Below are 23725 nucleotides of genomic sequence, written 5' to 3' on the forward strand. Positions count from 1 at the left end.
ACTAATTAACAGGGCTGTTAAGAGTGTGAGAAAGTTTATTCTGTTTCCTAAATCACCCTGTTACAAGATTCAAAGAGTGTTATTTCATATGGGAGAGAAAGATAAATAATGTTGGGAAGGTTAAGGGTTTCGTGTTTGTAGACTGATGGCTGCAGTTTCCTGACCATGCAGCTATTTTAAAATGGGCAAATTTTAATATATAAAGTTTAGGAAATAAATCCCATAGTGACAGAATTCTTTGACTGATGTGATTTTTGTCACACTCAGTATGCAGAACAGGTTAGTTGCTTGGAACCAATGGCTTCATATGGTTATTCTATTGTCTGTTTTTATTTCTGGCTTCTAAATTAAAACAAATGTGTCACACTGGATAGAATTGGCCCCTCTCATTGTGTAGGAATTCACAGACAGAACCTGAAGGTAAAGGGTGGCATATACTCAATATTGCTAATGGAAATAACAGGGCAAGCAATCATTTCTGTTATTTTTAATATGAGGTATTTAGACCTTTAATATGTAGTATTCCGTATTAATATGCAAAAAAAAAAAAAAAAAAAAAAAGAGAGAAAAAGAAAAGAAGAAAGTGGGACCAGATTGCTGAATAAAATCCTAATCGCATATTGAAGGCCACCTTTAATTACATGGTCATGTAACCAGTGCTCCACTATGGAGTGTCTTTGTGCTAGATGCTGACTGCGTGCATCTGGTGTGACACTGCATAATGTGATGTCCTTGCTCTCAGCAAACTGCTTCTCTTGCAGGTGAAAACTGTGCTCTGGAGCAGCTGTTACAAAGCTGTGAAATGTTTCTCTCACAAAACGAATTGTGCCGGTGTATTTTTCAGTGCTCTCTTCTGTGACATTTACAGAAAACAGAAATGTTCTCTTAATGGAACCGTTCTTCCTTTGTGGACTTTGGTAAACACAGAACAAGTCAGTAGCTCCAAGAGCTTTCATACTTTGTGTCACGTCAATAATTTTTACTTCCTTATTTGTTGCAGAAAGTGACACTCGAGTGAAGAACAGAAGCCAGCTTTTCTGAGGCTGCTTCCCTCTAGGATTTGCAGGAGCAGACCATCCTATGAGGAGGAGGAGGAGGACACCTCGGCGTTCCTAGCTGCACGATGGGGACGACAGGAGATGACATGGCTTTGGCGGAGCAGAACGCCTCCTTGAACCCCTTGTGCTTCGAGTGTGGCCAGCAGCACTGGACGAGAGAGAACCACCTGTACAACTACCAGAATGAAGTGGACGACGACTTGGTCTGCCACATTTGCCTTCAGCCCTTGTTGCAGCCATTGGACACTCCATGCGGACACACTTTCTGCTACAAGTGCCTAAGGAACTTTCTGCAGGAGAAGGATTTCTGCCCGCTGGATCGAAAAAGACTCCATTTTAAACTCTGCAAAAAATCCAGCATTCTTGTTCATAAACTCTTAGACAAGTTACTTGTTTTGTGCCCCTTCTCATCGGTGTGTCAGGAAGTCATGCAGCGATGTGACCTGGCGGCACATCTCAAAAACAGGTGAGCAGTGCAGATGATGGGATTGGTAGACTAATACTTACACAGATTCATATCTCAGGATAAAGTGGGGGGCAGAGGGAAGCGAGGGTTGGTGTGGCTATGAAATCCACAGTATAGCATTGTAGGAAATGATACTGAGCCCAGCCACACAGTGCTGAGTCCATTTTTGGACATTGCATAGAAAGAATATCAGGGAACATGTGGAGAATCATGGGAGGAACAAGGTGAGTCAGCAGGAGTCTTGGAAAAGTGAAAGGCAATGGGGTTATTTAAGGTAGAGGAAAATAAAGACCGAGTAGTGAGGAGCGAGGCAAATGCAGACCATGTCTGCAAAGAGGAGAGAAGCGGGGCAGAAGGAGCAAAGGAAATTTAGTTCAGATTTTAGGAAAAAAGAAAAAAAAGCTTTATAATGATCCAACACTGGCATAGATTTCTGGGTAGGATGGTTGTGTATTCTCCATTTTCAGAAGAGTGCACAAATACGTTAAACCAACTTTTATCAGGAATAGTTACAGCAGCACAATTTTTCCTCAAGCTAGGCTAATGGACAGGGTGCCTCTTGAGACTCCTGCAAGACCTATTTTTCTGTTATTCTTTGTTGTTCTGTTTTAAACCCGTTCACAGGTTTAGGAGCTTGTTCTGAACTGTTAATCATTTTATATTTCTTTTCTTTTATGCTTTCCTACCCTAATCATTTAAATAGTGGCAGGAGGGCATGACAGAAGAAGAGGAAATAAAATTATCAAGTTCAGGTTAGAGTAATATTTAATATTATGTAGACTAGTGCATTTCATTCTTCTGACAAAGAAAAGCATCCTTGCTGTTGGAGGTTGCTACATGAACGTGTTTCATTCTTTTGTAAAGCATGTCACTTATCTCGATGGACCAATATTAAACTTGTTCTGAGGGGTGCATTTAACTGCTTTGGTTTTCTCTGTAGTTTTGGAAGGTACTGTCAGTAAGCAAATATTTATTATTTTATTATGTGAGCCATTAACAAAAGTTTGAACATAACACTCATGCTAAAGCTAAAACATGATGTAATTCATCAGTCAGAGCTAAAAGATTTTCTGCACATCTAGACAGAGTAACATATTTTTAAACTGATTGGAGATTTAAGAAATTACAAGATGAGTATAGTGGGGAATTACATTGAGAAGGAAATAATGCATTCAGAGGAAATGCCCCTGCTTTCAAAGGATCCTGTTCACATGAATTGCTTCTGATATCAGAACATATTTCCTGTGTATAACTCAATGTGATTGGTGCATTTTCACTTTCAATTCAGCTCACATGTTGTGTTTAACTTGGAAAAACTATGTTCATTTTGCAGAGAGAGGTTTCAGAAAGGCATATAACTGTCTCTTCAAAAAGCATCAAAACCAGAACAGTAAGGATTGTGCGTCTCTGTTGCATGTAGACAAAATGTAAAAAACAAAACTCAGTGTGTGAGCATTTGTCAGCAGTGTTTGTAAAAACAAGCATTGCCTGGTGAGTCATAGCAAAAATGGATGGTACGTGGCCACTTTTCTCCTCCTCAGTCATTGTACTGAGACAAGAACTTTCTGTTTCCATCCCACATTAATTTAATCATGGGTTTTGCTCTTACATGCTTTGTTTTATTTTAGTATGATACTTTGGGTTTTTTAAACCAGCCCAAGCCTCAGAAGTTGCCCGTTTCATGTAGAATATTTCCTTGCTGTGGTTGTCCTTGGGCACCATGACACCTGCAAAGGCTTCAAAGCAGAGGCCCAGAGGGAGGAAAGCAGTGGCACAGTGTGCAGTGAGCACTGGAGAGGTTCCATCTGGCTCCTGTTGCTCTCTAAAGTGCAGGTACTCTTAAGCCATGGGCCTCCTTCTTCTGCCCTCAGTTTTGTCTAGCTTGTTTTACCTCCCTGGCCACAGTGAGGCATTGGGTAAATAGTGATAACACCTGCAACATTCCCCTGCCTCTGTTGCAGGCAGGAGCTGCACCTCAGGCCCTGGTGCTGAGGAGGCTCGGGAGAGGTATGCTTCGGTCAGATACTGTTTCAGCAGGGCCCCTTCCATCTTGCCTTAAGCCCAAAGACTTCCAGAACCTGAGAGGCCCAGAGGACCGTGGCCATGCAGTCTGGGGTGCGAGCAGAGTTTTGCTGGTGTTTTTACCCACTGCAAGGACATGCACACATGCAGCATCCTTTTCAGAGAAGTACAGGCAATAATGAGTAGCCTTTCTTGTTCTTTTGATTTTTTTCTTCTCTAAATCTCCATATTTCCCTGTTATTTTAGGCATGTTCTTTTCTTCCAGGCAGATGACTTCTGATCTATATGATGACTTAGAGGCAGCTGGAGAGACAACCTGTTAGATTTATAATCGTAATATTAAACTGATTTGATTTTGATAAGAGCCAGAGTGCTAATAAGACTCTTGCTGCATATTTGGTTTATCTTCTGGTTTCTCACTGACATTTCCCTCAGCTTTTCAGTCCATTTTCCTTATCTGCTATCTTTTTGAGTGACATAAGGTCAGTTTACTTGTATTTGGAACATTATGTGTACTCCCTTCAGATATATATGAAATACTCATTTTCCTAATGCATAAGATTAGTATGAAATCTGCGTGAGCTGAGTCCCTGGCTTTTCCTGTTTGTCAGATGAAAAAAAGCTTTCAGTTCAGAAAGCTGCTCATCTTGAATTCCTTCTGTTGTCTCAGGGTGCCGATGTGCATTTTGAGTACATGGTGATTTTTGGTTTTCAATTAAGTTTATTTGCAAACATCTGAACACCTGTAAATTATCATTGCTGACATAAGATGTGTCATTTGAATTTGATTTTGTATGGATTAGTGAATCCAGTAAAATGTTATTACTGATTATTAAATGTAGGAAAGAAATACATAATTCAGTATTATTACAGTTTTCAGCATAGATTAATATAAATGAGTATTAGTAAGCACTGAAATGACTAGCTCGTATTTTCAAGAAATGAAATCTGATTGGTTAGTTTTGGAGGTTAAAAAACATTCTCACTCCAGTTTTCCAGGGTTTCTGCAATCTACTCTCTTTGAGCATGAGAGCTAGAGAACATGTCATAATATCCACCAGGCAACTTGGAATGCAAGGATACTGCAAGTTCCTCTGGAAATAAGAGGCATGAGACAATAATTCGATCGCTTCATAATCACTAATTGCCCTCATGGTACCTCGATGCTTAAAAAAAATGTTCTTGATTTATTAATCTTTCAGTTTTGTCAGGTTCATTTGGGAAATGTGACTTTTGAAGTTGAACACAGTGTAATTTGCCTTGAAACAATGCATGAATGATGTCAGGCCGAACTGTTTTGCCCTTTGTCACTCAATCAGTAAGTGACAAGTAAGAAAAATAGGTAATGTTTAGCCATGTAGGTGCCAATTCCACTTCTAAATATCACAGGCAGTTTATCAGAACAAAATTCAAAGTTCAATTCATTGAGCTTTTTCTATTTGTGGTTTTGGTTCAATTAATTCTTACAGATGAATCAGTCCTGAACAAAACCATTCCACTGTACAAGACAGTATTCCTAAATTTGTGCAACTTTTTAATAGGAGGGTTAAGTATCCCATTTATGCATTCATTTTGAGACAGGCTTCAATGTTCTTCTCCTGTGTTCTGCTGTAGTGGTTTAAGGTATCATTTTGGATGGAGGCATTTTACCAAATGTTTTCATGTTGAGGCCAGCAGCCAGGCCAGTTTTGTGGAAGGCTTCATTTGAACTTTAAAAAGGATTATGTTTTCTGAAAATGATGAAATGTTCGCTGTGTCTTGATCAGCAATGCTTACTATACAAATTTAGAGTAAGAAGATGACATGAAAATCATTTGTATAAGTAGAAAACCTTATCATTCAGAAGTTTGGAAATATCAGTCATTTTAGTGTTCATTGTAGTGCTTCTGAGCTATTTTTTCTCATGCTAGCTGTCCCTACATGTCTGTTTTTAACACCAAGCAGATTGAAGAGCATATGTAACATTTAGCCTTGTTCTGGCTGTCGTTCTTTACACCTAAGTAGTAGATAAGCAATGTATTCAAAGCTTCTCCATACATACCCCATGGATTCTCTCCTTTGCTGGAAAAAAGAAGTCCTGTCTGTGGTTGGTTTCTGCTCTGAAGCTACCTGGTTTCCGATAGGCTCCTCAAATCATTACATGTGAGAGACAAACGCACAACAAAAACCCTCTTCTCTGTGTGTTCTCCTCGGTCTTAGTCTTTTTTGGTTCGCAAGTATAGTGCCTTCTTTTTTTAATTTTTCTCCCCTGGCAAAATTCAAACAAAACCCAAACACTTAGCTTTCCAAAGAGGCAACATGTTTTACTCTGAATTGCAGCTGTAAATCCTGCCAAAATCACTGTTTAAGGTCATTTTGTTGGCAACGTTTTATGAGCAATACCACAGACATTTCAGCTGCTTCTTTGCGGTCTTTGGAGAGCGATTTACTGCAACTGTTTTGAGGTCGTTTGGTGTGTTTGCTTTTATGGAACCTCTATACTGGGCAGAAACTGATGGCCCAAGTTACAACGAAATCTTTCTTTCCAGTAGTCACTGAGCAAATGTGTTTTTCGAGCCCCTGCTGTTATTCCATGGAATATATTGTAAACTACATCTTAATTTTGTGTGAAAGCTCTTTTCTTTGCAGAGAGAGATTGCTGCTAGCGTTCCAAGAATTCAGCTTTTAAATGAGACACAAACAGACTTGTCTGTTTAAGAAAATACTTTTTTTTCTCTGTCTGATATTGTTTAAAAGAGGTTCAAGGTAAAATTTACACTCTGACAGCATCCAGAACTGAGCTAAAGCCATTCCTGCTGCTGAGTGGAGGAGGGAGTCAACAAGAAGCTCGTTTTACATCCCAAGAACAATTGCCTTTCAAGTTTCCTGATAAATAGCATCCCTGATGTGCTTTAGCTGGTTGCTTCAGCATTTCTACTCTTAGGTATCTATAGTCATAAAGTAAGTACTCACAAGTTTTAAAAAAACAAGCATTGCTTTCTTCTCACTCTTATTCAAATTGTTCTGACTTTGTAGATAGATATGAAATGCCATTCCTGGAAGAGATATTTCAGTTTCAAGCTCTTATTTATGCAATTTGTTGTAGGAGAATGAGTTCCTGTATCCATAAAAAGAATCTTTGATGCTAGCTTTGAACCCGAGGCATCCATCTGTGTTCACAAAGTTGCTACAGGACTTTGTCCTAACTGCTCTTTATCTCAAACATTTGGCAAAAATAGTGTTAGTAAGGGTGTGCACCTTTAGAGATTTATTGGCACTTGTTAACTGTTACAGCTACTTTATGGTCTCACTATTTGTGAATAAAGCATTCCTACTACTAATAAATATATTTTTGTATTGCAAGTGGAAATGAAAAAGCATCAATTTATGTGCTTGAATACCAACACTTGTTTTTGTTGCTTGGTGTAGATGGCACGTCATGTTTAAAGACCTAGCAGTTGGCATGGTATGACTTGATGTGTCTAGACAGCTACTTTTAAGGCCATGGAGTTCCACAGTACCAGGCTGAAAGTCTTAGTCCTCCAAAATCACCAATTCATTTGGGGAAGAAGGGGAAGAATCTAACAGTTAATTCTGTATTGTTTTCTTTTTTTCTCTGGTTGCATAAAAGTGATTCTGTTGAGCTAAGTAGGTGTGATCAGGATGTTCTTTACATTTCTTGCTGTTAGCCTTTGAAATGATAATGAAATATCATCAGCAAAAATAAACCTCAAATCTATTTATATTTCATATGACAGCTTTAATCAGCTGCCAGACAATGATGGGGGAATGTGCTATGTGAACAAGGGGGGAGAACCTGTCTACGGTTTGGAAAGCTTTGACAGAAACAGGACATTTCCAAGGATGGGTTTGTTCTGTCCTGTCTTATTTATTTATTTTTATTTGTTTTTTAACAACCCCCCCACAACCCATAGGTTTCCAAGGTGAGTTTTGCCACCTACACCAACTCCTCCATGATCCACAGGCCTTATGAACAGGCTACATTAGGGCTGGCAGCACACTACTATTTTGGTAGAAGTTGTGATAGAAGGAAGTATTATGTTCACAGAAGTGGCTCTGATCTTCTGTGGGACTGAAGCATCATTGTGTGACAGTGTCAATTTTGAGCAATTCACTTCTTTGCCTAAAGTTAGCACTTTTGTATCAGAGCTGTTCAGGGACAGACATGCAGCGTAGGATGGCTTTGTCCTGAACTAACAGAGCTTGCAGTGAACAAGATGTTTCTGCAGGAGCCTTAATTCTTCACACATTGCTCAAGAGCTCAATGATATTGGAGCTTGTGCTTCAAGTAATTTTCATCTTTCGTGCTTGCACTTTCTAAAGTTTAAAGAGCAAGATGTCCAGCAGGTGTGAAACAGCATTGTCTTGAGGAAAAGCCCAAGAAATGATTTCTTAAAAGTATAATTTCGTTATGTTACCTCTTAGGCTCTGTATTTATGCATATTTCACATTTTGATTATTTCATTCTTCTAAACATATATCACAATATATGTATATGTATACACACACACATATTCACCTGTGAATACCTGTCTCAGTTTATGTATGTGTAGTGTAACTGCTGGAGTGGGATGTCACAAATTCAGCATGAGTGTTTATCAAAATTCCTCAGATCTGAGTAGCTTTGTTAGCATTTCTTCAAAATCCCTCATGTCAAAACAGTCTAACCCTACAATTATTGCATCTTTTTCACAGAATATCAGTACATTGTGATTCTCAGACCACCCCAGTTTGACAGGTTAGAACATCTACACTTCTGATGTCTTCAACTCTATAAACACATTCCTTATCCTTTTGCAGACATGAATAATTTCTCCTTTTGTTATAACAATCAGTCAAATTCCCAAACAAGGAGTTCTTTTAAGAACATGGTTCCATTTTTTTCTGACAGTGCTACAGTATGAACATCTTTATATGGTCAGCAGCTCCCAAAGCAGAAGCTTTAGAAAGGACATCAAATACTGTAAGACATGAAATATCAGAAGCTCACAAAACTGTGTGACACAGCAAAAGTAAGCTTGATGTCCACATCAGTCATTTGCAAATAGATGTAAGACTGTTCAATAGATGAAGGCTTTCTATCAATTTGCAACATTGCAGCCCTTCTTTACAAAAAAAAACTATTGTAGGGTTTTAAGCGTAAGTGAAGAATCATGGCCTTAAAATAAACTCATGAAAATCAGGTTATCATGGAAAGAACAGAATGTTGATGGGACATTGCTGCTTGGGGGAAAGCAAAAATTAGACCTCCTTTGTGAAGTCAGGAAGACAAAAAAAAGGATGAGGAGGAGAATGAACCTTTGCTGACTCAAGAGGTCATGAACAGAGAACTGTTATTATGTCAAACTTCTCACAGACACTCATGGACAAGCGTAATATTTTCATTATGTTAATGCTTAGATGACATCTAGGTAGATTTCATTTCTCTCTTTCCTTCCTAAGGTGGCCACAAGAAAATGTAATGCTTCTTTCTGGGCTTAGTGGGGCCAAGGGTGATAGCTCCAGTGGGTGCTCAGATGTGCCCTGAAACAGGGCTTCTACTCTCTGGGGTTTTGTGCTGAGCTTGTTCAATCTTTTCAGAAAGGTTTGTCTTCCAGAAGCTGAAATATACATAGCGAAAAAAAGTCCTCATTCAGAGTGAATCACAGCACATTTAGTTCTGGACCAGGAAGCTACATAAGGGAGATTCTGTGAAGTAAGCAGTATCATCTTGGTCTCTGTCCACTGACATGCATTTTGGCCTTAAAATCATAGAATCGTATGTCAAAAGGGACCTTAAAGATCATCAAGCTCCAACTCCCTGCCATGGCAGGGTTGCTTGACACACTGGATCAATCCAGGTTAACATTTATGACTCGTTTAAAGCCATGGCTTTGAGGAAGACTGATGTTGCTTGATGGAGAACTGGCACTGTGGTTCTTGCTGCAGATTTGATGTCAATGTTTTCTTTGCAGGTGCCCTGGGGCCTCTCACCGAAGGGTTGCCCTGGAGAGGCGGAAAGCGAGCAAGCTGCAGGCTGAGGCTGAGGCTGAGGCTGGGCCAGGTGGGCCGGAGCAGCCCAACAGCGTGTCCCCAGATGCAGAGCAGAGCATCGTGCCTGCTGAGCAGAGCTTTACTCCTGCACTGCCTGCTTGGGCAGATGAGCCTGGCATCGACAATCCTCCTTTTGAAGAGAACACAGGAGCAGACAGTATGTCCTCAGTTATCTTTTCAGATTGCTTATCAAGTGTAGGAGTGGTTATGGTGTCAGGGCTTGTCTCTTTGGAAGACTGAATGCATGTTTGTTGGCTTTTTCTTTTTCTTTGCTCTTTTGCAATTGAATGCTGGTAGGTTTCGGTTATGGGCAAGTGTGCAGCTGAGCTAGAATAGCAGTTCAGAAGGAAAGAAATATGCATGTGTGCGTGTGTGCTGGATATCACAGTGCTGTATGCTACACGAACACCCATACATTAGAATCACAGAATCTCTAAAAGTGGAAAAGACCTCTCAGATCATTGAGTCCAGTCATCAGCCCATCCCCACCATGCCCAATAACTAAATCAAGGAAGTTGTGGATGCCCCATCTCTGGAGGCATTCAAGGCCAGGCTGGATGTGGCTCTGGGCAGCCTGGTCTGGTGGTTGGTGACCCTGCACATAGCAGGGGGGTTGAAGCTCAGTGATCATTGTGGTCCTTTGCAACCCAGGCCAATCTGTGATTCTGTAATCTCTAAGTACCACATCTATGCAATTCTTGAATGCTTCTAGGTACAGTGACTCCACCACCTCCCTGGGCAGCCTATTCCAATGCTGGACCACTCTTTCAGATAAGAAATTTTTCATAATATGCAAACTGAACCTCCCCTGGCAAATGAAACTTCATTCCAAGTGCTCTGAGGAATTCTCCCTGTTCAGGATGCTGAAAACAGGAATAACATGTAAGAAACAGGTCTAGTCCAATCCAGGAGCAACACTTATCACAGCCTATAGTGATGTGGCAGCTTCGTTATGTGGTCAGCCACTAATGGAGGTTCGTTATATCCTGTGAGCAGACAGAGTAGAAATCTGGTCATAATGAAACTCTCTCACTAAAATAGTTCATGTCAACCTAGTGGCAGTGAGGCCGAAGCCATGTGTTTTCTGTAAAATTGGAGCAGTTCTTATCTAAGATGAGATTTCTTTTCCCTTCTCCTATGGGTCCGCACTGGATCAGCAGGCTTCCTGCACACCAGGTGCTGCCCTGCTCGGCCCAGAAAGTAGCTGAGTAACTCCTGCATCCACTCACTCTAAGTTAGCAATAACACCTCTAGCGTCTGGGATTTTAGAGAGGAAGCTCTCAGCCTTACCACAGAAGAAGGTGGTAATTTCCCCTTCCTTCTTCTGCGTATCTACCATCCCTTAGCATCTTCCTTTGTTGTCTCCATGCTTGCTTCAGAAATGGGCTCTTCCTTGGCACCTGTTAGCTCATTGGAAGCACATGATTTATATAAAAGCAGCTAATGAAGAAACATAGTGAAAATGTTCTGTGGGCTACAAACCCAAATGAATTTTTGCTGTTGTCATCATCAAGTGTGAATACACTTGATCGAATTGGAGATGTTTATTATAATAAAGGCCAGGAGCCAAAAGGTTCAGAATATTAAAAAAAACAGTTAACCTCAATTTCACGAAGCATAGGTACTGCTAATTTACTATTGATTATTTCTAATGATCTAGGTAAACCAATAAATACCAAAACTAATACTGTCACAGTTGTTTAGATTGTGAAACCATTGTGTGCCATGCTCTAGTCAGTCCTCTGGCAATTTGCTTTATTGAAAGTGGATGAGTTGTAAAGGATATTAATCATTTTTCTTTCTTTCTTTTTTTAAATAATTGGCAGCAAATCAACAGCCACCTACCTTGCCTGAGGGAGAGATCACTACTATTGAAATTCATCGGTCCAATCCTTATATTGAATTAGGAATTAGCATAGTGGGTGGCAATGAAACGCCTTTGATCAACATTGTTATTCAGGAGGTTTATCGAGATGGGATCATTGCCAGAGATGGAAGACTTCTTGCTGGAGACCAAATACTTCAAGTATGGAATCTAATTACATATTCTGTTTGCTTACTTACCATTCAGTCATTGCAGAACTGCCTGCTAAATGAGATGGGAGATTTTCCTTGTCTGACTATATTGTGTAAATGTTTGCTTTGCAATTATCAGTTAGAAAGCCAATTAATATTCAAAGCAGAGCCCATTGTTCTAGCACTTTTGGCTATGATGTTTTGTGTGGTTCACTGGATCAGCCCCATAGAATTCGTTTTTCTCCTCTTATCAATTTTTAAAACATGGGCTTAGTTTTCTGAATTTAATTGTTGTGGGGCTTGTTCTTTATCTCTACTTTATGTGTGCTTTCCAGAAGAACTAAAGGATGCTTCTGGCTAACAAGTTAGCAATGTTTGTTCTGTGTAGAAAGCAATTTATATTTTCTTAGACCAGCTTTGTCTAAGTTGTTATTTTAGTCTCATTTCAGTGTTATCTGAGCAGCCCCAGCAGCTGATCTGCATCTTTCAGTATTTGTAAAAAGATAAAATCAATAGTATTCTTCACTGACATCATTTGAAGCAAAGTGCTCTGAGTATTTTTTTTTTCCTAACATTTTCACAATTGGTTAAAATTTAAGTTAGTTATTATATGATGTGTATTTTTGTTACAGTTTTAAGTAACTAGCCAAAGATGGTGTAACAGGATCTAATTCTGTTGATTTTATCATAGGGGAAGGAGCTAAGTGCAGTAATCTGTAGATGGAGAAATCTTTAGAAGAATGACAGTAATTGAATTCTACATAAACAACACAGTCCTCCGCCTTTTTTCTATTTTGGAATCCTTCCACCTGAAACAAATACATTTCCAGTACATTTAAAACTGACTTCACTCAAAATGCTTGCTTTTGATGTGATAGCCTGAGATCAGTCCAAAAATAGCATCAGCCCTTTTCATTCCCATTTTTTTTTTAAATCTGGGAGAGAAAAGTAGCTTAAGCAGTGCAGTTATACTTGGAATAAAATTAGTTTGCACTTCAGAAAATAGAAGTCCCTTTTAAAAACGTATCTTTTTCCTCTTGTTGATTGTTAGAAGAGTAGCTGGCCAAGAGTAATGCTCGGGTCTTCCAAAATGTTGCCTTCTTAGCAAGCAGTGCAGGCACTGATTAAACACTCCCCAGTTTATTGCCATACTCAAGGGCTCTCATTGGTTGCAGAGTAGGGACCTTACCACCAAAGCTTTGGAAATTCTTGCTATTTGGGCAGCTGTCAATTATAGTTTCCAAAGCTGTAAGTGTCAATAAGTTGACTATAAATAGGATTTATAAGCAGCAGTGTGTTCTCCGTATCAGCGTGCTGACACCGAGGCTGTCAGATGCTAGGAAGGCGTTCATCAGAGTCCTTTTGTCACGATGAGGATGAAGTGTGGGAGGTAGAAGCCAAAGTTTTTTAGAAGATACAGTGTCTTTATAGCTCCACAGTTGTCTGGGCTGGTGCTGAGTTGCATTAAAATCACCAGGCTTGGTCTGTACAGACTGTAATTAAGTAGAGAGTTAGATGCAGTTCAGTACATGCTTCAGCCAGTCCTTTCTGAAAATGTCTTCAAAGACTTTCATGAGAGGCAAAGTGCTGAAACAACGCCAGAATGGACTGCAAAATAAAGCTTAGCATTTCACTTGTCCAGTCAAACAAGAAGTATTACCCTTTTAAGATCTAAGAGAGCAGCATTTAGAAACTGGTACATAAACGTGCATGTCGTGTATAACATACAGGTAGGTGCCTAAAAGTGCTCTACAAATGGGCCTCTTTGTGCAGGACTGTCATAGTCCTGTACAGTTCACCTAAATTCACCTAAAATATGTTCTATGTTCTAAAATATGTTCGCCTAAATTCACCTAATTCACCTAAAATATGTTCTAATGAGAATCTGTTTTCACGAGGAAAACTAAGTCTGTTTTATTCTGAAATTGTGGGCTGCTTTGTAGAAAGAAGAATTAAATTTTATTGCATACATTCTTCTATGCCCTTTGCGTGCTTCCATATTTTATACATCTACTTTAGCAAGCGACAGCTAAAAATAAAACTAAATTTAATTTGAGGGCTCTGAGATGAGCCCTGGTGGATTTTGCTGGTGGCAGCTTTAACTGTTCTTTCTTCAAGCTGTGCCTCCTCTCCCTCTGCTCAAGGTGACAACCTGTCTGGGGCAGCACTGGACAGGGTATGGCCAAATTGTTTGACATTGGCCCCTTGACACCCACCCCTCAGCTCAGATGTGTGATGCAGATGTCATGCTTGTTGTACAGAAATGTCTGAGTCCTTTCTCTGCCTAGCTTTTGGCTGGTGGCTGTTTTTTGTTGTTGTTCGGGTTGGATTTTGGGCAGGGGTTGGGGGCAGGTCAGTATGTGGGTATTTATTTTTTATAGTTTAGTATATTTTTTTGTATTTTGATAAATACTTGGCCTTAATTTTAAAATTTGGTAAAAAAAAAAAGTATTTCTACTAAAATCATGAGGACAGGGGCTCTTCCATCAGGGTATAACAGTATGTGCCAAAGATGACTTGAAAGTGTTAACTTTCAACCCCTTTTTGATACACATATTGCTCTTGTGCTCGTTTTTGTGGTGGTCCTATTTTCAGTTAAATCTTATTGTACTATAAATTTTTGTCTTGGCTGTAGTAGAAGAAATGACTGAATATAACTGATCTTTCTATAAGTGGGCCACACAACAAATGATTCTTGTGTATGGGGAGGGAGGGCTTAGCCTGTTTTTCATTTACAACTGACTTTAAACAACACAGGCTGCAAATCTGAAACCTCACTGAAGTCAGTGGAAAAAGTCCTGAGTTCATGCTGCGACTTCACTGAGGCCTTTTCTTTTGCCTTAGTGAACAAATTCAAGTTTTCTGGATTTCAGTTTGTTTATTAATGTTTCACATTGTGGAAGTGCTGCATATTGTTAGATGTTAGCCTTCCTCAGAGACTTTAAGGGATTGTTTTTAGAGCTGTTGTTTCATAGATACAAGTAATATTAAGCTTGCTGGTAAAAGCATTCATGAAGTTCTTATTCTGGAGAACAAAACAGGAAAAGATCTGAGAAGTACAGGAGACCAGGAGGATAAAAATCCTGTAGCATGAGGATGGAGGGTGCTCACCTTTAGAGAGATGTCACCTTTGTGGGAAGTAGGTTTGTAGACGGGGCAGACAAAGCAGGAGCAGGAGAGGATGAAATACAGACAAATAAGTAGGTTGCTCTAGGTGGGTTTTCTTGAGCTTTGCAGCAAATGTAGTTCGGAATGGACCTTATGTTCGTAATTTCATTATGTTCATAATGAGTAGTAATTGAAGCCATGAGACTGCTGTTATGGTTATTGTAACGTATTTTTTGGCAGGTGAATAGCTTTGACATCAGTAACGTGTCTCATAACCACGCGCGAGCAGTGCTGTCACAGCCCTGCACGGTGCTGCACCTCACCGTGCTGCGGGAGCGGCGCTTTGGGAGCCGTACCCATGGCCACACTGACACCACCACCACCACCTGCTCCTCACGGGATGACAGCTTCCAAGTCACGCTGCACAAACGTGACTCCAGTGAGCAGCTTGGCATCAAGCTGGTCCGCAGGACAGATGAGCCGGGAGTCTTCATTCTCGACCTCTTAGAAGGAGGGTTGGCTGCCCAAGATGGCCGGCTGTGCAGCAATGACCGAGTGCTTGCCATCAATGGCCATGACTTGAAGCACGGGACACCCGAGCTTGCTGCTCAGGTTATACAGGTAATTTGTATTCCTGAAGTCTTGGCTCGGTTTCTTGGGTGAAGATTGGGTGGAGTCTATCCCAAATAGAACAGCTTGTGAGTAATACCTGAAGTATGCCTCAAGTTGCACCAGGGGAGGTTGGATATCAGGAAAAACTTCTTTACAGCAAGGTTTGTAATCACTGGAATAGGCTCCCCAGGGAGGTGGTTGAGTCACCACCCCTGGATGTGTTTAAAAACCGTTTGGATGTGGTGCTCAGGGACATGATTTAGCAGAGGGTTGTTAGAGTTAGGGTAGTAAGGTTAGGTTATGGTTGGACTTGATGATCTTTAATGTCTTTTCCAACCTGAGCAATTCTATGATTCTAAAAGCCTGTGGCTGTACAATTCTGTGATTCGTGTTCTGGAAATGATACAGCAAACCGGGCTTTGGCATTTTGCAGATGAAGTTTATCTTAGTAGAAGTGAAAAGTGATTCCCTAGCATCACAGCTTGTGTATGCTTCCCTAGCATGCAGCCTGAGTGTTAGATGGCTGCTTACTTGGCCTATTGCTTAACAGGAAAAATATATATATATATATTTCTGTGCGTACTGTAGGTTTAATTTCTTGTCTGAGTGAGGTCTATAAAAGTGGACATTGATTTGCATTGATTTACCTGTACATGGCATTGGTGGGCAGAATGTGACAGCGAATTGCCAGACTTCATAGAAGCAACAGACAGCAGCTAGAAACAAAAAGTTTATGTTTCATGAACCTAGTGCAATAAAACTCGTTTCCTGAGCATTAAGGAAGAGCTATTCCAAATGACTGGCTCTGCTCTGGACACAGATATTACCCAAAGCGTGATGCAGTCAGACATATGACCGCTATGTATTCCTGCAAGAGAAACTCTACTGCACACCTTCCCCCTGATCTGTAAGGAAACAGCTGCATTCCTTCTGATGGGATGCTGGCAGAAGCGCTCCAGTTTTGGTAAAGTTGGGATAGACCAGTAGCAGGTTCTTGCAGTCTAGGGCAGTTAATTCCCTTTGCTTAACCTCAAGTTCCAACACCAAACGAGAACCACAATTTAAATGAATAAAATATGTGCTTCAGGTATCATTTTAAGAGCTTCCATTGTAGCTAAAGGAAAATAACAATGATTTGGGTGTTTAACACCAGTTTCTAAGTTTCTGGATATGGTAAAATAGTCAGAATTTTACAACAGGTAACTTTTATCTCTTGAGGTGTGTTTTTGCAGTAATGGAAAGAGTTGATATTTCATTTAATAACTCGTATCTGAGTCTCCTGATATTCCCAGATCTCTAGGATTTAGTGGTCTGCTCATGCATAACATCTTTCTCTGAAGTCTTTGAAAAACACAATGTTCAGAACTTTTGACAAAACTCTGCAGATCCTGGATACATCATGTGCATATTTCTTTTATTGATAGAGGTTGCACAAATTCGTAGAGGCTGCAAATGGAATGTGTTTCTTTTTGAAGCTTCGTAACACTGAATCAGTCCTTTTTGCAAAGGATTTCCAAGTGAAGCATTTGTAACATCGGAAGTAAGGGAGTGCTACTGTTCCCTCTGTTCTAAGGGGAATTGCAGCAAGAATCAAGTAAGGGACTGAGAACTTCAAGGCGCCTCCAGGAGCTGAAAAACAAGTTCTGCTGACTTCATATTTCATCATGTGTATCCTACAGACTTTATTTTGTTTTATATATTTGACAGGCCAGCGGGGAGAGAGTGAATTTGATCATCTCTAGACCCATGAAGTCACAAACAGTCAGTATTATCCGAGATACGGGGACTCACAACAGCAACCCACACCAACACCAGTCCCAGCAGCTGTTTCACAGCAGACCCAACTCCCATAAGGTTGGTGTCATTCGGGGGTGTTCTTGTTTCTACCACTGTGCTGGCTGCAACCAGCAACGACAGGACATGCAGTTTTTACTATGCAGCATATAAAGATCTTGTTGAAGGATGTGTCCTCTCCTCTGTGAGCCAGTAGTGCTGACTGCAGGACTACAGAATGGGAGAGAAAGACAGAACAAGGAGACTTTCATTAAGCTAGTATCAGATTATGTGTAAGACTGTATGAATAAAGCCTGTGCTTGAGTTCTAACTTCTTGTTAAAACAGTGTGACTTCTTACTGTTCAGATATTGTGAAATAATTGTCCTATTGGCCATGGCAATCAAGCCACCTTTCCTCCTACCCAGTCTTTTAGCATCACAGTCTAATGTCACCCTTCTACTGGGAGGATTTGCATGTGTTGGTAGTATTTTCTTTTAAAAGCTTAGGTACTATCTTTACTTCTCTCTCATTGATCTATAGATGGTGTAGAAGTCTTAATACAAAGTTTATATAACTACATGGCACCTGCCAGTTAGTCCCAAAGCTTGAAGACTTAAGGAGGAGCTGTCTTTAGAAGCTATGAGTTGTATATTATGTGATTAACATGAACATGCAGGGAGCAGACTCAGTCAGAAGAGGCGTGTGGCACTGGAAGTAGAGGAAAGCAGAGCTTCCAATTTCTAAGAGAAAGCAGGGGAATAAAGAAGTATTTGTATTTGGAAGAATCTTCCAGGTTATTTGGTTATTTTGGATTCTTTCCGAGCATTTTGTTGATTTAAGATGTCATTGCAGGTGTGTGTGCAGTGATTTCAATGTGTCACTAAACAAACTGAAGAGGAAAGATTTGGGCAAGTGAAATAAATTGATTCATGTCTAAATCCTTAGATAGTGGAAAACTAAGTATGCACTAAACTTTCGAATTCACATGTTAGAAAATGAAATATTTTCTTCTTGCTTCAGGTTTGGGTTATCATTATGGTTATTAGGGAGTCTGCTCAATGCATCTATTAACAGCCTATATATAGCATTTACTGACTTTAGTTGCTCTGTGCTCTGAAAGAGGCTACATACCAGATGTAAAAACAAACATGACATATGAGATTTTAAATGGCCTCTCTGAGTGATTGTGAAAACACACGTTTTCGTTTCTTACAGAGCTTCTTTGTAGTTGTGGGCCACGTTCTACTTATGAGTAAGGTAATGCTGATGTTCATCAAGACATCAAAAGATTTGCTTCTGTTTGGTTTCTCGACTTTTGGCCATATGATTTCATAACACAATCTTAAAATTTAGCCTATTCCAGTGTAAGAGCTAAAAGAAACTTGAGTGAGATTTTCAAGGTTGGCCTTTGTCAACTTTGTGTCTACAGTTAAGCATCTACATGAGTAGCATTTTTATTTTTTTTCTGACCTGGAGGAAATCCAACTAAAGCCAATTTGCAGTACAGACTTAGTCCTTAAAACCATTCTGTTAAAGCACCAAAGCATAGCTTTGAAGTGAACTTAGTTGCATTTTTTCTGTTTGCTTTTTGTGTGTGTGTGTGTTGGGTTTTTTTCAAAGCTTTAACTACACTGTTTATTCTTGTCAAACAGGACCTCTCCCAGTGCGTTACATGCCAAGAAAAACACATTACTGTGAAAAAAGAGCCACATGAATCTCTTGGAATGACAGTGGCAGGAGGCAGAGGCAGCAAAAGTGGCGAATTGCCCATTTTCGTGACAAGCGTACAGCCCCATGGGTGTTTGGCAAGAGATGGCAGGATTAAACGAGGTAGGGCTTGGCTTTCCTGGTGTCATGGATGACCTCCAATTGTTTTTTGATGAGCACATTCACTGAAATCACAGGGTGTTATAAAGCCTTTTAACAAATGTAACAAAGCAATGATGGATGTTTGCCTTCGTGTTTCAGTAACGGAAATACAGTATTTAGTATCACACTTCCACCTTTTCTAGGAAAGGGATGTTTGGAGCACGATTGCAGGGAAGTGGAGGAGATCAGGAAATGTCTGGTTACATTCTTTATAGCTGACTGTAATCCCCTGAGCTGAGTGTCTCATGATGCTTCGTACTGTAGTGCACGCGTCCTGTTTTTGTGTTTCATTTGGTGAGATGGGTTCCATTTCTGCTTGAGGAACCCTGACGGTACTATCTGAACAGCTCACATGTTCCTGATGGCAGGTAATCCACCTGGAGATTACCCTCAGAGCTTCATCTGCAGTGACTATGAAACCTAAATGCTGTCTTGTCTTTTGTCCAGCACAGCCTGGTTTTGGTGTTTTTCACGTGTGCTACAGCACCCACCCCTGTTCTTCAGGTTTGCAGAAGGTACAGGGAACCTGGAGACATAGGTTAGGCACAGCATAGGAGAGCACAGTCCTTGCTGATTAGTAGCTAAGCATTGGTGATTAGAATATATTGTGTCATATGTGAAACAAAGACCATGACCTTGGCAGTTCAGAATTCACAGAATCTCTAATTGTTTTAGGAATTAAATTTAGAAGGATGGGGAGGGGAACTTCAGAAATTGAAATTGAAAATGAACTGCATGGGAACCTCCTTCTATGCTTCTGAGATGGGGAGATTTACACCCACATACCACAGTATACTGATGTGAAAAATACAACTGATGGAAGAATCACAGTTATAGTTTCATTATGTAATAATAGAGGAGCCAAGGCAGCCACAAAAATGGTTTTAAGTTGTGCTGCACCTCAACTTTAGCTTTCCTTGGGAGGCAATAACTTTTAAGAAATGAGTCTCATTCCAAATGTGGCTCAGGTGTTCACGTTTGCTTTGGTTTTCCTGGCTTTCATCAGTATGTGAGACATTGTGTGAAGAAGGAGACTCTTACTGCTTGAACAGTAAATTACATTTTTGTTTTCACCCTAAGGCATTTTGATATTACTCTGAAATACAATAGAAATTGTGGCACTTTTTTTACTGTCTTGGACTCTTTCCAGATTATTACCTTTGCACAGATGCTCATTTTTCCTTCTGATGGATTGGATTTTGCACAAGCCTTTCCAGTTGTTTTTGTATTCATTTTCGTTCTCCTAAATTGCAAACTCAGAAAAGCCAAAAACCTAAAACGCTCTGTGGTGCCTCACTTACCTATAAGATACAGTTGTGGTGCCTGAATTGTTGCTTATTGAGCTAATGTTGCTATTCACATTCCCAAGTTGTTCGTTGAGACTGTCTTGGCTCCAGAAAATTACAGTATTAGGTGAAATCCTGGTCAGAGACGTACTATAGATCATGACAGGCTGCTGTGTTCTTACTTGTGCCTCTAAACAGGTGATGTGTTGCTGAACATCAATGGCATCGATCTGACTAACCTCAGTCACAGTGAGGCAGTGGCCATGCTGAAAGCCAGCGCTGCCTCCTCGGTAGTCGCCCTGAAAGCACTGGAAGTTCAGATTGTAGAAGAACAACCCCAGGCCACTGAAGAACAACTGAGTACCATCAGTGAAAATGAATATGATGCCAGTTGGTCACCATCGTGGGTCATGTGGCTGGGACTCCCAAGGTACTGAATTAATTAATACAGTAATTAGTTATCTGTTTTAAACTAAGTCGGAGAGAAATACAAAAGCAGAGACATTACAAGCTGCAGCACATCTGCCTTATTTCTGCCTGCCTAACCAGTTCAACTGTACTCTGTTTGCATTGTGCTCATGATGAGGATCATGAACAGGAGCAGCATTCTCTTAGGAAACTGGAAGGTGAAGAGACTGTTTATCTCTTCAAAAACAACAGTAACTACTCACATGGATTCTCTTCATTTAATAAAGCTCATCTTTTCCATTGCTTAACCGTATCATAGTTTCCAGTAGAGTATCTAAAATCAGAGAGATAATCAATAATAACACAGAGTATTTACCCATATGTCTTAGTGCTGGTTTACTACTTAAATTTACAAGGCCAAACATACAACTTTGGAATATTGGATCAGACTTTCCATTCTCATACTTCTAACACAAGTCTCTTCCACACAAGCCCGGAGTTACAAATCCTCATTTATTTCTTTTCAAGAACCCACTACCATCTCTGCCAAACGTGAAAGCTCCTCCAGGACTGCAGCTCCCTCCCTCCCCATTTCTAATCTGCAGTCTGCTTGACAGCATGCTTCATTTTACTATTCTGTTTTTCAGTCTCTTGTGGCTTCATTCTGGCATTGCTCACTATCAAGAAGAGCTCCCACTAAAGTGAATAGTGTTGGTAACTTCAGGCAGTGTGCCAGCTAATTCCTCTCCCACTGATGGACTTAACCAAGCTCAGGACTGCAGTTAAAATATGAACCAACAAAAATATACAAGCATACTGGGGGCAAAATATGTCTGAAGATAACAAATATGTCTGAATATAACACAACTATGAGTTATCCAGTGTCAATAAACTGCTTTCAGCTTTGGAAAATGTACTTACTCCCCATGCCTTAGTAGTGATTTATTCCTTATATGCTATGGAAGATGATGTGTTGCTCCTATGTCACTCATTGTGCTGCTGCTCTTTAAAGAGCATTGTGTGTCAGTAAAGAACTTTGCATGATTATGGCCTGGAAGTTAATTTCTAGGGCTTTTTGTTTGTTTCTTTGTTTGTTTCAATTACAGTCCCTATTTCACTGGCAAGAATTAATTTTCATGAAGGAGGTTATTACATCTCCCAGTACAGTTAGTGGAGCACGATCTGGATTGTTTACCTGCCGTGTATCAAAATGGTTAATCATGTGTATTTTCATTGCTGACGGTGAATCAGTTCAGAGGTAGAGAAGGTGACATGTGAACTTCTAGATCTGTACTTAAAGTGTAAAAAGGCTAAATTGACTAGAGGTGGGAGAAACATGCACTGCATTTTTTGACTTGCAAAGCGAATAGGTTGGATATACATTTTCCACCCACATTCTTGCCACCTAGAAATCCCTATAAAGCCATTTTAGTATGAAGTATTAAGTAATTATTCTAGCTTTGCGTTATTTCTTTTTAAACATTTATGTCTGAAGAATGTGGAGGTTGTTTGTATTTTTTTTTTTGTAATCAGTCTGAATATGGCAAAATTACTCTGTGGGCAGCATACTCTAATCACCAGCCTTCCCCTTCTTCTCCCTGCTTATTGCAGCAGTGATGTGAGAGAGCAGGTGTTGTGCCTAGTATGGAAACACCTACACCTGGTGGTATACCCAGCTTTTCTCTTGCTTTCCTGTGCTTCCATTCCACAGCTGCCTGCATAGCTGCCATGACGTAGTGCTGCGGCGGAGCAATTTAGGAAGCTGGGGTTTCAGCATTGTCGGCGGCTATGAGGAGAACCACACCAACCAGCCTTTCTTCATTAAGACCATTGTCCTTGGAACTCCTGCGTACTTTGATGGGAGATTAAAGTGAGTTAAAAAAGCAGTAATAGTAATCATCAACACTTGTACGTATGCACATGCTAATGCAACTAAAAGCTTAATGAACAATTGTAGCCCCTGGTGCAGCCCACTAGCTTTATCCTTCCCTAAAGCTTTCTGAAACCACTGCTGAAAACCCTGGTACTAAACGTGGATGCTGCTGCTTTAATAGAAAGGTGTGAAAGTAGATGAAAAAGTCAGTACCTCTGAGGAGATGGTTAAGGAACAGTGCCCTGAGTTTTTGGCTGGCAGGAAAGGTGTGGATGAATGGGGTGAGTTCAGCAAAGGCCTCTAAGGTGGTGGACCCTTCTGGCCTTAGAGATTAAATGATTCTACTTACAATCTACATTTGAGTGTAATTTCCAGGTATACTATTCATTTGTGCATTTGCTTTATGTAGGGTTGTTTCAGAATTAGGACTTACAATTCCTATTAAAGATTTTCTTGTTCATAAACTGATATAGTTTCTGTAAAGGTAGGAGTGAAAAATATGCCCTGGATTTGTAAACATTAGGTGTCTTGAAGTTTTATGGCATGATTTTTATGTGTATATTTACTTATATGATAACTTAAGAAAAGCATGTGCTTATGCCTAGAGCCTTGCCAGCAATAGATTTTTTGGCTCAGTGACTAAATAAATAATGAAAAAAATAGTTTGGCTGAACACAAAATTACTTTTTTTTTTTTTTTGGCCAACTATGAAACAGTTTGGATTAAATAAAAGATTTCAGTTCAATCCAAAGTAAATAATTTCAGATTGGGGAATTAATCACTGTAAGTCTTAACACAGATGGAAATTTAAGATCATTCTTACAAAGGGAAGAGTGCTTGTGGTCGTGCTTACTCCTTGTAAGGAATAGAAAAGATTCTCTTCTGTGATACTGCGGTGTAGTAAGTACCCTATGCTCACATCTGTTCTCTTTCTGAGACTGTGGACTTAAAAACAGGCCTCTCCCATCACAAGTGAGAGCTCCTTAGAACTTGCATAATGCATTATCATGGGACCACTCTTTCTGAGCTGTTCCATTTGGTTTAAATTATCTGAATGTTTTGTTAGGCTAGAGAGAAAGTTGGGAAAAAAAAATCACAGTCCAGTAGTTAAGAATGTCTTCTGCCTACAGCATCAGTCTGCTATGACTTTATAGATGAAATGGCTTCAGCAATTGGGTCAGTGAGACCCAACTCAGTCA

General features: G+C 40.0%; 1 protein-coding gene across 3 annotated transcripts in view; it reads left to right on the forward strand.

The window, feature by feature from the left end:
• Positions 1–23725, forward strand: part of LNX2 (ligand of numb-protein X 2) — a 60512-nt gene that overhangs the window by 33396 nt on the left and 3391 nt on the right. For 2 of the 3 annotated variants that reach the window (XM_042838714.1, XM_042838715.1), the window contains exons 2-9: positions 1001–1524; positions 9501–9736; positions 11406–11605; positions 14944–15324; positions 17023–17169; positions 18743–18920; positions 20444–20675; positions 22365–22523. In XM_042838714.1, the coding sequence (XP_042694648.1) occupies positions 1124–1524; positions 9501–9736; positions 11406–11605; positions 14944–15324; positions 17023–17169; positions 18743–18920; positions 20444–20675; positions 22365–22523 (1934 nt within the window). In that variant the 5' untranslated portion in view covers positions 1001–1123. Of the gene's footprint in view, positions 1–789; positions 918–1000; positions 1525–9500; positions 9737–11405; positions 11606–14943; positions 15325–17022; positions 17170–18742; positions 18921–20443; positions 20676–22364; positions 22524–23725 lie in introns of those variants that run through there. The other variant, XM_042838716.1, reaches the window with a different exon arrangement.

Source organism: Centrocercus urophasianus, unplaced genomic scaffold (assembly GCF_019232065.1).
Source record: "Centrocercus urophasianus isolate 14NV4802_14NV808 unplaced genomic scaffold, USGS_Curo_1.0 seq_9, whole genome shotgun sequence".
NCBI classification, from domain to species: domain Eukaryota; kingdom Metazoa; phylum Chordata; class Aves; order Galliformes; family Phasianidae; genus Centrocercus; species Centrocercus urophasianus.